We start from the raw sequence: 15,334 nt of genomic DNA, 5'->3' as shown, positions 1-15,334 counted from the left end.
TTCATGAGATGTACGATGACAGCCATGCTTTCTAAAAAACATGTTTTCTATCTTGATGGATGAGAAGATGGCTCTCCACGCACATATTACAAAGATCAAGGACTCTATAGTGATCAGACTGAAAAGCCTTACCCAATCCTACAAGCATGTCATAGAGATGCTTAATATCACTTCTACTAGTATTAATCTGAAGTTTCCTGCTGTAATGTCCCCACTTTAGCATTTGTCCAGTTGTGCGACCGTTAGCCTTTTCTTTTATTTTATTTTATTTTATTTATCCCACGTTGCTTGTGTAAAGTGGTCGACCCTATGAAGTAGGAATATAAGGAGAGCTTGTAGCTATTGTTAGGAATGGTGGAATATGAGAAGAATGTGGATGTGTGAGTTACTGATCTGTTCTTGGCATTACAGAACATCTATCCTCTCTTGTGACATTCTAGACGTCATTCCCTTGGGGTTTGGCCTTTGGAATTCATTGCTATCAACTTCATTAGCAGGCAGCTTGGGCGCATTTCCAGCTACAAGCAAATTGGGTGTAATTACAATTGGTTTGGTCCTTGGGCATTTCCAAGGTGCCCATTACAGTGGTATCAGAGCTATAAGTCCTGCCCATCCTCTGGAGGTCTTATAGGGAATTTGGGACAATTGGATAGGGGGAAAAGTGTTTGACAAAATGTCAAAACACTAAAAGTAGAAATTAAAAGGGGCTAAGCATTTATGTTTGAGCATGCGACAGGGGCTTTATAATTTCCACAATACCACAGCAAGACAAAGTAGGAGTTCAGACTTGCAGAGTGAACAGGCTAGTTCATCTGTGCAGACGGACATACAATCCAATCATATAGACACAGAGGAGAAATTCTTTGAACAAGTCAGCAGTATGGGTGACCAAGATGATAGGAATATAGGATTAGGTGGAGGCAGGAATACTAGTCCAGATCAGGAGGATGTAATGTTCAGACGGTTACCGAGTACATTAGAGGAGGGGCAGTGTGTGCAAAATGGATATAATGTTGCAGCTTATGGCTACACAGATGTGCATCAATATTAATCCAGGTGATGTCAACAGTGGAAACAATAACAATGGGGGAAACGACAACAATAGGGGCAATAATAATGGAGGCCGAAGCAACAACGGTTTTCAGAATAACAGTAATGGTAATAATGGACATAGAAACAATGGGAATGAGGTTGATAACTTTGGACATGTTGCACTCCCAACTCGAACAACAAGCTCGAGACCTCTTCTACCCACCTTCCCACCCAAAAATCTAGTTCAACCAATTAATGAACCGCATATTACCAAGTTACAGGATCAATTCAAGAGGAACTAGGAGACTAGTAGACCAGAGTTTCAAGCGGATATTTCTCTCAGAGATTATATGGACTTGAGGATGAGACACATGCCCAAATCAAGAGGGACAAATCAAAACTTTGAGCTGAAAAAGAAAGTTTTTACCTTATTATGATGCTTTAGGGAAGATGACAACACGAGGTTGGGTACAGAAGGTAGATACATACTTGCAACTGAATCCTATAACTGAGGAGAGTAGGCTATAAAGTATGCGGCTATTCACTTGGATGGACCGGCACATGAGTGGTGGCACCATGGCATGGTCACCTTGGGGCATAATCAGAGCACATCTTACAAGGAGTTCGCTGAAAAGCTCATAGAGAGATTTGATACCAAGGATCCCGAGTTACAGTTTAAGGAGTTGGCACAACTCAAGCAGTGGGGATCAACTGAGACGTATATCAGTGAATTTCAAAGGTTAGCTGCGTTGGTCACAGATATTTCAGAGAGGAGGTTAGTAGTGTTGTTTCTGGATGAACTCTCAAATCCCTTGAGGGATTGGGTCAAGGGGCATGACCCAGCTACATTGCAGGAGGCTACTAAGAAGGCTCGTGAGTTAGCACCTTCTTTTAGGTGCAGATTTCAGCATAAGGATTCATATATGAAAAAGGACAAGGAGAAGGACAAAAAATCTTTTTGCAAAGATGCTCAGCCGAAAAGGGATAATAAGTTGTGGATAATGACGCCTTGAATGAGTTGAGGAAGAAGAAGCTATGTTTTCATTGCAGAGAGCCTTGGGATTTATCTCATAAGTGTCCTCTCAAGGCTAAGGCAAATCAAATGGAGTATTTCTCAACAGAGGAGTCACAATCAGAGAGGGAGGATCAGCACTCTGATTCAAACGAGGATAGTACAAAGGAGAGCAGCATTCCTAAGGATGAGAGGTCATTGGCATGATTAACGAGGGCTCAGAAGGCAATCACATCTAAGGTCATGGGGTACCATCTAGGGGCAGAAAGTGATCTCACTCATTGACACTAGGGCTACACATAATTTCATAAATGCACAATTGGTAGCCAAGAGAGGTTTACAAATCGAGGAGCATGTCGGGTTTAGAGTCATGGTAGCTAATGGCGACAAATTATTATGCACTCGGAAGATATCTAATCTTCACATCAGGTTTGGAGATGGCTATGAGTTGGAGGATGAGTTCTATGTAGTAGACATGGGAGACTATGATGTCATCCTCAGCATGACATGGATGGCCTCGCTAGTCGAGTTCAGACTCACCCTAGCAAAATTGGAGATGAGGTTTCAGCATGAGGGGAGAACTATTGTACTTAGAGGACTTTCATATGGGAGTTGCAGAGTAGTCTCCTTGAGGAGAATGTAGAGACTTTTTCGACATAATGACATAGAATGGGTAGCAGAATGTTTCACTATGCCAGCTTCATGAGAGCCACAGGTGAAGAGTCATCCACCAAATATCCAAGAGATACTTAACAGGCACACTAAGGTATTTGGTGAGATTCCGCATGGGGTTCCTCCTGACAAGGGAATAGAGCATGTTATTGAGCTCGAGTAGGGAGCCAAACCAGTTATGATTACTCCCTATCGTCATCCTAAGAAACACAAGGATGAGATAGAGAAGGCAATTAAGGAGTAGTTGGAGATGAGGCATATCAGGCCTAGTAAGAGCCCCTTTGCTTCAGTAGTAGTGTCGATAAAGAAGGATGGAACGATGCACATGTGCATCGATTACAAGGCATTAAATAAGAAGACCATTAAGAACAAATATCCAATCCCACGGATAGATGAGTTGATTCATGAATTGCATGTTGCATGCTTTTTTACGAAAATTGATTTACAGTCAGGGTATCATTAGATCAGGATAAGGGAGGAGGACATTGAAAAAACAGCTTTTCAATGTCACTATGGCCACTTAGAGTTTTTGGTAATGCCTTTGGGCTAACCAATGCCCCTGCTACATTCCAAAGTTGCATGAATCAAGTATTCAGGGGGCAGCTTAGGAGATTTGTCCTGATTTTCTTTGATGACATTTTAGTCTTTGGTAAGACTTGGGAGGAGCATTTACAACATCTTGAGATGGTGTTGTCCGTTTTGGAGAAAGAGTCACTATATGCCAAGGAATCTAAGTGTGAGTTTGGGTTAACTGAGCTACTATACCTTGTGCATATCATCGATGCAGATGGAGTTCGGGTAGATCCTGAAAAGATTAGAGCTATTGTCGATTGGCCTACTCCTACGAACCTTACACAGCGTAAGGGATTATTTGGCCTTTGCGGGTTTTATAGGAGATTTTTTAAGGGATTTTCACATATCAATGCACCCTTGACAGAGCTTACCAAGAAAGGAGCCTTCATATGGACAAGTGCAACTCAAAGAAGCTTCAATCATTTCCAGAAGGTGATGTCATCATGTCTAGTACTAGCTCTATCAGACTTCACGAAGCCATTTGAGCTTCGTTGTGATGCGTTAGGTGATGGGATTGGGGCAATCTTGATCATCCCATTGCTTTTGAGAGTAGGAAGCTCAGTGGAGTGGAGAGGAGCTATGTCGTCTACGATTGAGAGATGTCGGCTATTATGCATGCATTGGCCAAGTTTCCATCCTACCTAGTTGGGGGGAAGTTTGTTATCAAGACTAATCACAACAGCATCAAATACTTCATGAGTCAACATGATTTGAATGATAGACAACAGAAGTGGATTACAAAGTTGCAGGCTTATGACTTTGACATTGAGTTTGTCAAAGGTAAGAAGAATTTGGTGGCAGATGCTTTATTCAGGAGACCTCATATTTGTGCTCTTGTTGAGATTATAGGAGATTGGAGAAATAAGATTACAACAGAGTGTGCGATGGACACTTGGGCTTTTGGAGTGATTGCAAGCACCATACAGGATGATCGTTATGTGGTGATGGATGGATTGATCAAGTTCCAAGGTAGGATATATTTGATTTCTTCATCACAATTTAGGGAGGTAATACTAATGGCATTTCATGATACACCTACAGCTAGACATCCATGGGTCTTTAAGACCTACTGGTAGATCCATGAGCAATTCACATGGAAAGGGTTCAAGGATGATGTTCAGAAGCATGTTAGGGAGTTTGCAATTTGTCGGCAGAATAAAAGAGCGCACACATATCCTGCAAGGTTGTTACAGCCTTTACCCATTCCGGATAGGAAATGGGAAAGTATTTCTATGGACTTCATCATTGGGTTACCACAAGTACAAGGGAGAGATTGCATCTATGTGGTAGTTGATCTTCTGACAAAATTTGCTCACTTCTTTGCTATTCCATCCACCTACACAGCAGCACAAGTGGTCGATCTTTTCTTCAAAGAGATATTCAGGGTACATGGGCTACCTAGTTTCATTGTCAATGATTAAGATCATAAATTTATGAGTGTTTTTTGGCAAGTTTTATTGTGTGGCATAGATCTTACACCTAGCACTAGTTATCATCCGAAAACAGATCACAGACAAAGATTGTGAATAAATGGGTGGAAGGATATCTGAGGAACTATGTGACTGCATAACAGAGAGCTTGGGTCAAATGGCTACATATGGGAGAGTACTCTTATAACACCACTTATCATGTATCCATCAAGATGACTCCATTCATGGCACTGTATAGTTATGAAGCACCTAGCTTCATGGATCTAGTTTTGGGGGATAGTAGAGTGCCCAAAGCCAAAGACTTCTTGCAGGATAGTCAGGATATTTTGAGGGTGCTCAAGGAGAACGTACAGCCAGCCCAAAAACAGCAAAAATTGTATGTTGACCAGCACTAGACAGAGCGCAGCTTTGAGGTTGGGGATATGGTTTACTTGAGGCTACAACCATACAGACAGTCATCACTCAAGAAGAGCGGAGCAGAGAAGTTGAAGCCTAGGTTTTATGGCCCCTATAGAGTGATTCGCAGGGTGGGCGAGGTTGCCTATGAGATTGAGCTACCCGAGAGCAGTCAGGTGTATAATGTGTTTCATGTGTCGAGGCTAAAGAAAGCCATTGGTTAGAGAGTTGTGCCTTCTGCAAATTTGCCACCATTGGATGAGGAGGGGAAGCTCGTATTGTTTCCTGAGGCTATTCTAGATACCAAGGAAAGGACTCTATGGAACAGGGTGTTTAAAAATATTTAGTCAAATGGAGAGACCTGCCAGAGGAAGATGCTACTTGGGAGTGTGAGAAAGTGTTACAACAAACAGGATTGAAATTGCTCGAGGACAAGCAATTTCAAGGGGGGTGAACTGTAACATCCCCACTTTAGTAGTTGTCCAGTTGTGTGACCGTTCGCCTTTTCTTTACTTTTATTTTATTTATCCCACATTGCTTGTGTAAAGTGATCAACCCTATGAAGTAGGAATAAAAGGAGAGCTTGTAGCTATTGTTAAGAATGGTGGAATATGAGAAGAACATGGATGTGTGAGTTGCCGATCTGTTCTTGGAATTAGAGGACGTCTATCCTCTCTTGTGACATTCTAGACGTCATTCCCTTGGAGTTTGGCCTTTGGAAATCATTGTTATCAACTTCATTAACAGGCAGCTTAGGCGCATTTCCAGCTACAGGCAGATTGGGTGTAATTACAGTTGGTTCAGTCCTTGGGCATTTCCAGGGTGCCCATTACACCTACCCCCACCCTACGAGCAATAGGATAGATAGAAGCAACAATTTGGAAGCAATACTAGTTCATCCTCTTCTGAACAAGTGGCCTTCATAGCCAAACCCTTAGACAAGAACAGATGTAAACCTAAGACCACTTAGAAGAAAGACCTCATAAACCTCAAGCCTTCGTGCATTGCTAGAATTCACACATCCCATGCTTCCTTTCTAACATTTTATTTTGAACACCTTCATTGTTCAAAATGGGTATAATTGATGAGGATGTGGCCTCCTCCTCCCCTCACGACAAATTATCCTAACTTATTAGGTTACATTTGTTAATTTTTTCAAAATTTTAGTTTATTCGCCAAGACAATTGCTTTTGGACTCTTGTGCCTCTCAGCATTTCACACATCATCGAGATTGGTTCACAAAGATTGCACCTTTCTCTATTTTAATTGTCGTGGCAAGGAGTATAAAGCATAGTTCCCAGACTATCCACAAGTCAGACAAGTATCTCAGGTCGGCGAGTCAAGTCAACTCTTCTAGGTCCGAGTCAAGGAGTCGGGTCAGCCCTGTTGGGATAAATCTTCATAAAAATTTCAAGGGCTTTGTCACTTTGCCAAGTCACAGCCAAGTCCAAGTCAGTTTATGGATCGAATTACCCTTACTGAGTCAAGGCCATGTCTAAGTTTGGGAACTTTGGTATACAGTTATCAACTTATCATAAAAGGCAAGATTTAGATTTCACTTTGTGGGAGAGATTCAATTTTTCTCAGTGTATACTTTGTCCCAAGTATGAAGCTTAATCTACTATCACTTAGTCTTATGCTTCATTATCCCCATCTGGATATCATCTTCAATTCGCACAAGTGTTGCAACAAAGAGACTCACACAATAGTTGCAATTGGCCTTGAAGATCATGGTATATACACTCATTGATAGAGGTGATTCTCGGGAAGTAAGCCATGGCAGCCAAGAGCACTTCCATCACCAATCTTTGGCATCAATGGTATGGGCTGTGCTAAATATCGACCATCTCTCAATTAGCTCGAGATAGTCTAAATGTTGGATTACATAAGATTCAGACATGGAATCATGGAGTTCATGGACCATGTCATATTGGGAAGCAGCACCGAACTCCATTTTCATATGGTGACACTTGGATGGCATCCAAGGTCTTACAGTTGGTTCATGCATATATTTGTGAACCCATGAACATTCCACTTAAGTCATGGTATGTAGGTATTTTCAACTATTTGTTGATGAATTCAACAGAAAAATGTACATATATTATCTTCAGCATAAATAAGCTGTGCTCAACATGTTTCAAAAGTTCAAGACCTTAGTGGACAGAGTGTCAGGTTGTCAACTTGTCACTCTTTGATCCGACAATTGTAGTGAATTTTGTTCATCTGATTTGGCCAACTATTATGCCTCACATGGGGTTAAGCATCAAGTTACCCCACCTTACAACCCACAGCAGAACAGTGTTGTTCAACGCAATAATCATGCAATCCTTGAGATGGCTCAATCGATGTTGGACAATTGAAATGCTTCAAAGAATCTTTGGGTAGAAGTAGTCTTTACATCAATTTATCGTTTGAATTAATCTCCCACATAAATTGTTAAGAAGATGATTCCACAAGGAAGCATGGCTTGGACAGAGGCCCAAAACCAGTGATCTAAAGATTTTTGGCTCTACAACTTATGTTTGCATTCCAAATGCCAAGTGCACCAAACTAGATTATGTGCCTTGGAAACTGATGTTCACAAGGTACACTAATATGTGTAAGGCTTATCCGCTTGATGTTGATACTGATCGTCTCATATCCAATCTAGATGTTGTGCTTGATGAACATATTCATATTTCAATCACCTTCTCCAATTTTGACACTTGAGGATCAGCCTCGATACAACTATGGATGTTTGTCTTCCATTCAATTCACCTGATGGGAGGGATTCAGCTAACATTCTGTTGCTCACCCCTCCACAGGACAATCAGACTCACATCTAGCAATTTCAAGCTATGTTCCTCTTGTAATAAATATTGGTTTTCTTTGGGCTAAGACCATTAGCAATCTTCATGATGATGAGATTGTCAAGGGTAGATTTGCAAGGAATAACAAGCAGCAGCATACCACAGTCAATGTTGCTCTAATGGCAAGTATTCATGGTAGTTTGAGCCTCAAACATATTAGAGGCTAAGGGCATATCAGATTGCTAAGCTACAGCAGTTGAAAATCACAATCTCATGAAAAAATAACAATTGGTTGTTGTCAAATATTCCACTGGGTAAGAAGCCCATTAGCTACAAATGAGTCTATAAGGTCAAGTATAAGGTTGATGGCACACTTGATAAATACAAAGCACAATTAGTAGCTAAAGGGTTAGAAGGGCAATGACTATGAGGGGGCATTTGCTCCCAACACCAAAATGAGTACCATTTGTCTTGTCCTCTCCCTTTCGGCTCAGAGTGGTTGGTGAATCCATCTAATGGATGTCAAGATTGAAGAAGAGGTCTCTAGGGAAGAAGCCCATTGGTTACAAATGGGTCTATAAGCTCAAGTGTAAGGTTGATGGCACAATTGATAAATACAAAGCACAGTTAGTTGCTAAAGGGTTTTCACAAAAGGAGGCCATTGACTATGAGGAGACATTTGCTCCCACCACCAAAATGAGTACCATTTGTCTTTTCCTCTCCCTTTCAGCTCAAAGTGGATGGTGAATCCATCTAATGGATGTCAAGATTGCTTTTCTCAGAGATGATTTGAAAGAAGAGGTCTCTAGGGAAGAAGCCCATTGGTTACAAATGGGTCTATAAGCTTAAGTACAAGGTTGATGGCACAACTGATAAATACAAAGGACAGTTAGTTGCTAAAGGGTTTTCACAAAAGGAGGCCATTGACTATGAGGAGACACTTGCTCCCACCACCAAAACGAGTACCATTCATTTTGTCCTCGCCCTTTCAACTCTTATTCTTGTCTATGTTTAAGATCTGATCATTACTAGCAGTACGGCCAATTTGGTTGAGCAAGTCAAACAATTTTTGTCCTAGACTTTTGATATGGACAGAATTGGGACTTCTCCATTATTGTCTTGGTTTAGAGGAAGAGAGATACCTCCATTTTCATTTGTCAATCAATCTATGCCAAAAGTTTGTTAGATAAATTTTGGATGCATAATGCAAATTACCATCTACACCTGCAAAGAAAGGGCCAAACCTTTCAGCTAAATCAGAATCACCAATGGTAGATGAGTCGGCATTCAAGCAACTAGTAGGCAGCGCTATCTCACTGAGACTAGACCTGACATCAGCTATGATGTGAGCTACATCTATCGCTTCATGACAACCCGAGAAGTTGAGCAGTGGATTGCAGCGAAGTGTGCTGAGATATGTGAAGGGCACTCCTAATTTTCGCATTCTCTATGACAGAAGCATAGATCCATTACTCACTGGTTTAACAGACTCAGATTGGACAGGTTTCGCTGACGGTAGAATGTCTACTTCTGGATATATTTTCAGTTTGGGCATAGGTGCAGTCACATGGACCAGCAAGAAGCAAAAGGCAAAATTACTCTCATCTACCGAAGCTGAATATAGTGGTACTGTTAAGGCAGCTTGTGCGTCAGTTTGGCTTAACAGATGCTTGTAGACATGCATATGCGTCAAGCAAGACCTACTCCCTTGTTCTGTGATAATCAGGGAGTTCTTATGTTAGCCAAAAGACTAATCTTCCATGAACGGGCAAAGCATGTTGACCTTCATTGTCACTACATCTGCCAGGTTGTCGAAGATGGACATGTGATGTTGCAGTATGCCCCCCTGCAGAGGTCCAGACTACATGTATTCTCATCAAGTCTCTCAGTCTGGAAACATTTGTCAAGTTTTGGGGGCAACTTGGTGTATTTGATATAATGACCATTAAGGGAGGACATTAGACTGTTTTAATATCCTAGGCTCTTGCTATTTTCAGCTCATTATTTTAAAATCTCAATGGCCACTTATGTTCTATTTTTGAGTTGTCTTAACTAGTTTATTTTTAGTTATCTATATTTAGACAACTTCGCTTTTTTGTTAAAAGATGTTCTAAACTCTCTATATTCGGTAATTGGTTCAGTTTCCTGAAGCATGTATTGAATGGTGGGCCACATGTGAAGTGTGCCCTTTAGTGATGTTTTGAATTTTTTCTAGCTGTGTTCAGCTTAAAGATTTTACAGTGTTATGCTCAGATTGATAACAAAGCATGTTTGAACATTGAACCACCTTGGAGGAGTTGTACATGACCCCCTTTAGGATGGTTGTTGTAGGTCATAGGTTTGGGAATGTCTTTTTTTCCACAGACTGGAAGGAGGTAGAGAGGATTATGATAATGAGTTGCTGATAAAGTTGAGCATTCTGCAAAAGGAAAATATCAGGTAGGATTTGAGTTTTTTTGCAAAATAATTAGCCATGTTTGTTTGAGATCTTCAGAGGAACTTGCAAAAAAGGCAAGTTAAGAATTTCCAGTCAGTTCATATTACCTTTTACCTTTGTGGGAATGTAACCTGAGGGGTGCTCAATGATGTTCAAAAGATTGATGATTGAACTCAAGTTTTGGTTTTGTTACCAGCAGATCACTTTTACAAAAGTTGTTGAAGAAGGCCTAGAGCTCTGCTAGCCTTATTTCCACTCTGCTGCAGAGCATTGACTTTTTGAATTCTCGTTTCAATAGATTTTATTTGTCAGCAGCCGATTGTGAAGATCTTGCCTGACTGGGATAGGTTTGAATGTACTGACACTGCTTGTAGACTTTCGAGTCAATGTATTTTTTTTGGGGTCTTCAAAGTCTGGTATATGCCCCTATTTCTGTAAATGCTCTTTGTTTTTATAAGTGAAGTGAGCTGTATATGCTCATTTTATAGATATGTGGGTGATCTCCCCAATAGAACCCTTTCCTCTACCAACCAAAAAAAGCAACAAAAAAGACCATTTAACTTTTACAGAAAAAAGCCTACATTAACTTTTCATCATAGACCACAAGATGTTAGTTTCAAATATTTTACTGGAAGTGTTTTAAAATGCAACTTCAAAGGTAATGATAACACACAAGAAACATTTTCCAGACAGTCACAAAGATTACAAATGATGATTATGTAAAAGTGTGTTTACTCATATCATTAGCAATGGGGAGAAAGAATGAAGGGGAAAACTATGAAATACAGAGGTCTAAACTACAATAAAGCCAACAATGAAACAGACAAGAAACATTTGCCAGAGGGTTGCTGACTACAAGTCCTGGTAAAATAACATAATTATTGATATTTGAATCAAAAGAAACGGAGGCAAGGAATAGAGGGCAACTACTATATTGCCAGGTTCTTTGAAACTGGGTACCTTGCCCACTCCAGGAGTATCCACATCCAGGAAAGCTCAGTAGAGTCCCCCTGGGAGCATCCAGTGAGCGCCTTTGATGCCCTTAATGTCTGTAAATTTCTGTTTCATAAATGTTTGCAAATGTTTGAATTGCCATCAACAAACAATTAATTCGAGCTGCTGAAGAAATTGGAACGGATGCCACTACAATTACATGGCTCAGCCTCAATTTAAACATTGAATAGGAGATTCTAAACCTACTGATGAAGAATTGATCATCCCATCTCTTCACTTGCAGCTGCCTTCACCTCAGCAATGCATAGATTGGACTTGATATATCATAATAAGATAGGGCTTCTTATGGTGATATTGGGTTTCATAGATATAGAAATATCTATATTTACTTATATTACTAAAATACATATTTATATTCACAAATTTTTTAAATTTATCTATACTACCAATTTATATAAATGGACATATAAAATGTTTCTTAATTTACAGTTATCTGTATATTTCAGGTAATTGTATATAATATGTTATTTATTTTACTAATATATGTACATACAGCCATACTCAAACATCCTGTACCCAAGAAAGAAAAAAAAACTTACCAACGCACACATACCCTGTAAACAAATCCAATCCCCTACCAGCACTTCCGACTTAAAAGAGGAACTATATTAATGTCTACAGATAATTAAACTTGGTCAGTAAAGCAACATACAGATTCTGGATAACAGCAAAAGAAATGCCTAAGTAACTTCTTAAAAACCTAATTGTTGCATAAAAAACTTAAATAAACATTCTACAAAGGCAACAAATCGAAAATGACATCCAAGTGATTTCAATATTAATAAATTTTAACAACAATGGCATGAATAGGTATAGGCATCCAGTATGCCATATTAATATATTTTAAAAGCAATGACAGGAACAAGTAGAATCATTCAGTATGCCATACAAGCAGCTGATATAAGATCAATCCACAGAGCCAAAACATATAACATATTTAGAATCCATAATTCATTAGGCATTATACACTAAGATTTAGTGAACTTGTAGAAAATGAATATCCTTGTGCCTTTGTTAATAGATCTCTACTTCTGTCTTTCATTTCAATGTGCTAAAAACAAAAAACTGGCAGAAGAGGACCAAACTCAACTAAAATTTACAAAGCTTGCTAGGAGAAAATATTAAACATTAAAGATTCAAGATAAAAGATTCACATATAGCAGTCTTCTTGACAAAAAACAAACAGTACACTATATCGAAGATGCACTCCTATTTATGCTATCACACTGTTTGTTGTTGATTTACTTCTGGCTTCAAAGAGCATAAGAATGGTAATTAGTGTCTGCTAAGTTGCAGGTGTTTGCTAAAGCATCGTTGCTCAGTATGACGGCTAGGGGAAGCTATGCTCACCTCAAGGGGCATTCTGTAATAATACGTAGGACACAGAGATGGACCAATACAATTACATGTATGAAATGTGTGCATGAGAGAGAGAGAGAGAGAGAGATGCGTACGTGACTAGGTGGGATATGTTTTCCACTGAGTAGGTCCAGAAGAACCGTCCCATAGCTGTATATAACACTCTCAGGAGTCACTCTACCTGCACCAACAAGCAAGAACATGCATCACATATGACTTGTGTCTCCATATTGCTTGAAAGAGATTGACAGCAAAACCAACTTTGTGGACCAGGAACAAATCAAATTAAATCAAGATGGTAAGTTAAATAGCTCCCTTTTTAAATTGAAAATTCTAACCAGTAAAACTGACATTTTATGAATAATTCGTTAAGAGTAACATTAGATAATTATACTTAGTACTAAACTAAATTAAAAAAATAGTGGTTAGTCCTATCAATTGCAGATAACCTTTTTCCCACTGAGCACAGAAAACAACACTAGAAATATTACAAACAATATTCCTCAACATTATAAGAGATAGATTAAATGGTATATGGAACACAAATTAAGAAATTGCAGAAATGGGTCTAAATATGGAAAGTTTAGTTTAGAATTTCAACATTTAAGATACAAATATGTCAGCTTATTTTATTAGAGATTATAAATCTATGAGAACAAAAAGTGGCACAAATGACCTAATAAAATGAATCCAAAGATCAAGAATTGAAAAAATAGGGAGACATCCTCTATCTAACTAAATGTAATTGTTGTCTCATCAAAAAAGACACACAAAAAGGAACTTTTTATTTCATATATAGAATTAAATGTCAGGGATCTTTCATCTTGGAATTAGAAGAAAATGGCATCATCTAGTTATCACTAAATCCCATACTTAGGCTTTACAGGAAAACAAAATCCTACCTCTGCAATAGATAAAAATTATAATTGAATCACATTTGAGATGATGTGGGTACCTGTCCTGAGAAACTCAGGAGGTGTGTATGCTAAGTTAGTGCTATAACTTTTTCCATCTCTGCTGTTTTTCATTAGACCAAAGCTTGATAGTCGAGGATCACCGTCCTATGAAACAGAAGTGTAATAAGCCATCAATTTCCCATTATAAAAATTGATTTGACAGTACTGAACCCCACAATATAGATATTTGTTCAGCATCAATGACAATAAAATAAAAAGAAATGTTGAGAATATAAATGTTCAGAATCATCCAATTAACCCATTAACAAAAAAATTGACGCCTTTAGTTTCACAATTTCATTAAAAAATGTTCTCAACAACACAGTCCTGTGTTACACAGCCACTGGTTTTCTCCTCTGGAACTGTTTCAAGAAAATGCTCATGTTTAATTGAACTTGTAAATTTTAAAAATGTTACGGATTAGTAGGATGGCATCTTTTACTAGTATAACTAAATGATTATCATAGGCTAATGGGTATGACACTTCAGAAGGGAAGATATTAAGTTCTAATCGTGCACATTATGATTGTATGTGACACATATTCTCTTACTCATTATAGGAAGGTAAACATGGGTTAGCAGTGCTACCAAATGATTGTAAGAGAGAGGAAGATTACTTCTTAGTTTTTAGGTTTCTATTTCTCTCCTAGAGTCTCCCTTTCTATAAATGGTGTTATTTCTGTTATTTATACCAAGCTCTGCCAATTTACAGTAATTTTCCATCTTGCTGAATTGATACATCTTGCAATTATGAAATTTAAAGTTTATTTTCTGAATTGCTTTCTATCTAGTTTAGCATTCCCTTCTCTCTATGAACTGCATTATAATCCATCCCTGCTGTCAGACATGACAAAGACAAAAAGAATTTCGAAGTGGCAGCACCACATATCAGGTTGTGCCAATGGTACCTCAATTTCATCATCTTGTGGTAAACAATAAAACAAATATTAGGCATGGAATATTCTATAGAAAATAAGCCGTGCAATCTAAAGAATCAAGATGTGTGAAGATCAAGATATTGTTGACCACATCATGCAAAGCCAAGGGAACAAACAATCAGAAACAACTCACAGATACAAGTAACAATCATGCAACTCACGGTTCAGATTAAAAATGTCCAACATACTGTACCATTTCTGGAAGCCACTATAAACTAAACTTTATTATGTACAATTAAAACCATATGTAGATTCATTGACAGAAGAATAGAGTATCAAGAATACAGAAGGAAGATCCGAAGAACTAATTTAGGTAAATATTGTACTTATATACAAGAATACGTGTTCCAGACAAAAAATCGAAGGGGTGACAGTAAACATTATTATGTATGATGAAAAATGTGTGTATATTCATTGACGGAAAATCAAAGTATCAAGAATACAAAAGGAAGATCTGAATAACTAATTTAGGTAAGATTGTACTTATATACAAGAATACAGTGTTCCACAGTAAAATTCAAAGGGGTGTTCCATGGTCTACAGCTTTTATCAGAAAATTCTTACTCTTATTTTACGTCCAAAGTTCAGAATTTCAGATTTGCAATTTTCTTGGAAGTGAGATGTCCAGGGGTTCCAAATCTTTGCATATCACTCTCAAAAATTTAGACTTCGGGAGACAGAAAAATCGTTTTTGAGATTTTCCAGATACAGTTTAACAATTAATTC

The 15,334-nt window shown here is 38.5% G+C and overlaps 1 protein-coding gene across 1 annotated transcript in view; it reads right to left on the bottom strand.

The window, feature by feature from the left end:
• LOC149563074 (serine/threonine-protein kinase BSK2-like) overlaps window positions 1–15,334 on the bottom strand; it is a 31,116-nt gene that overhangs the window by 4,991 nt on the left and 10,791 nt on the right. The window contains exons 5-6 of the mRNA XM_089826493.1: window positions 13,670–13,775; window positions 12,810–12,895 (exon numbers count right to left, since the gene is read on the bottom strand). Coding sequence (XP_089682619.1) covers window positions 12,810–12,895; window positions 13,670–13,775 — 192 coding nt within the window. The remainder of the gene's footprint in view (window positions 1–12,809; window positions 12,896–13,669; window positions 13,776–15,334) is intronic.

Source organism: Cupressus sempervirens, chromosome 4 (assembly GCF_028749045.1).
Source record: "Cupressus sempervirens isolate cs-2001-9-10 chromosome 4, ASM2874904v1, whole genome shotgun sequence".
In the NCBI taxonomy this organism is placed as follows: domain Eukaryota; kingdom Viridiplantae; phylum Streptophyta; class Pinopsida; order Cupressales; family Cupressaceae; genus Cupressus; species Cupressus sempervirens.
This window is presented reverse-complemented; position numbering and strand designations above follow the sequence as displayed.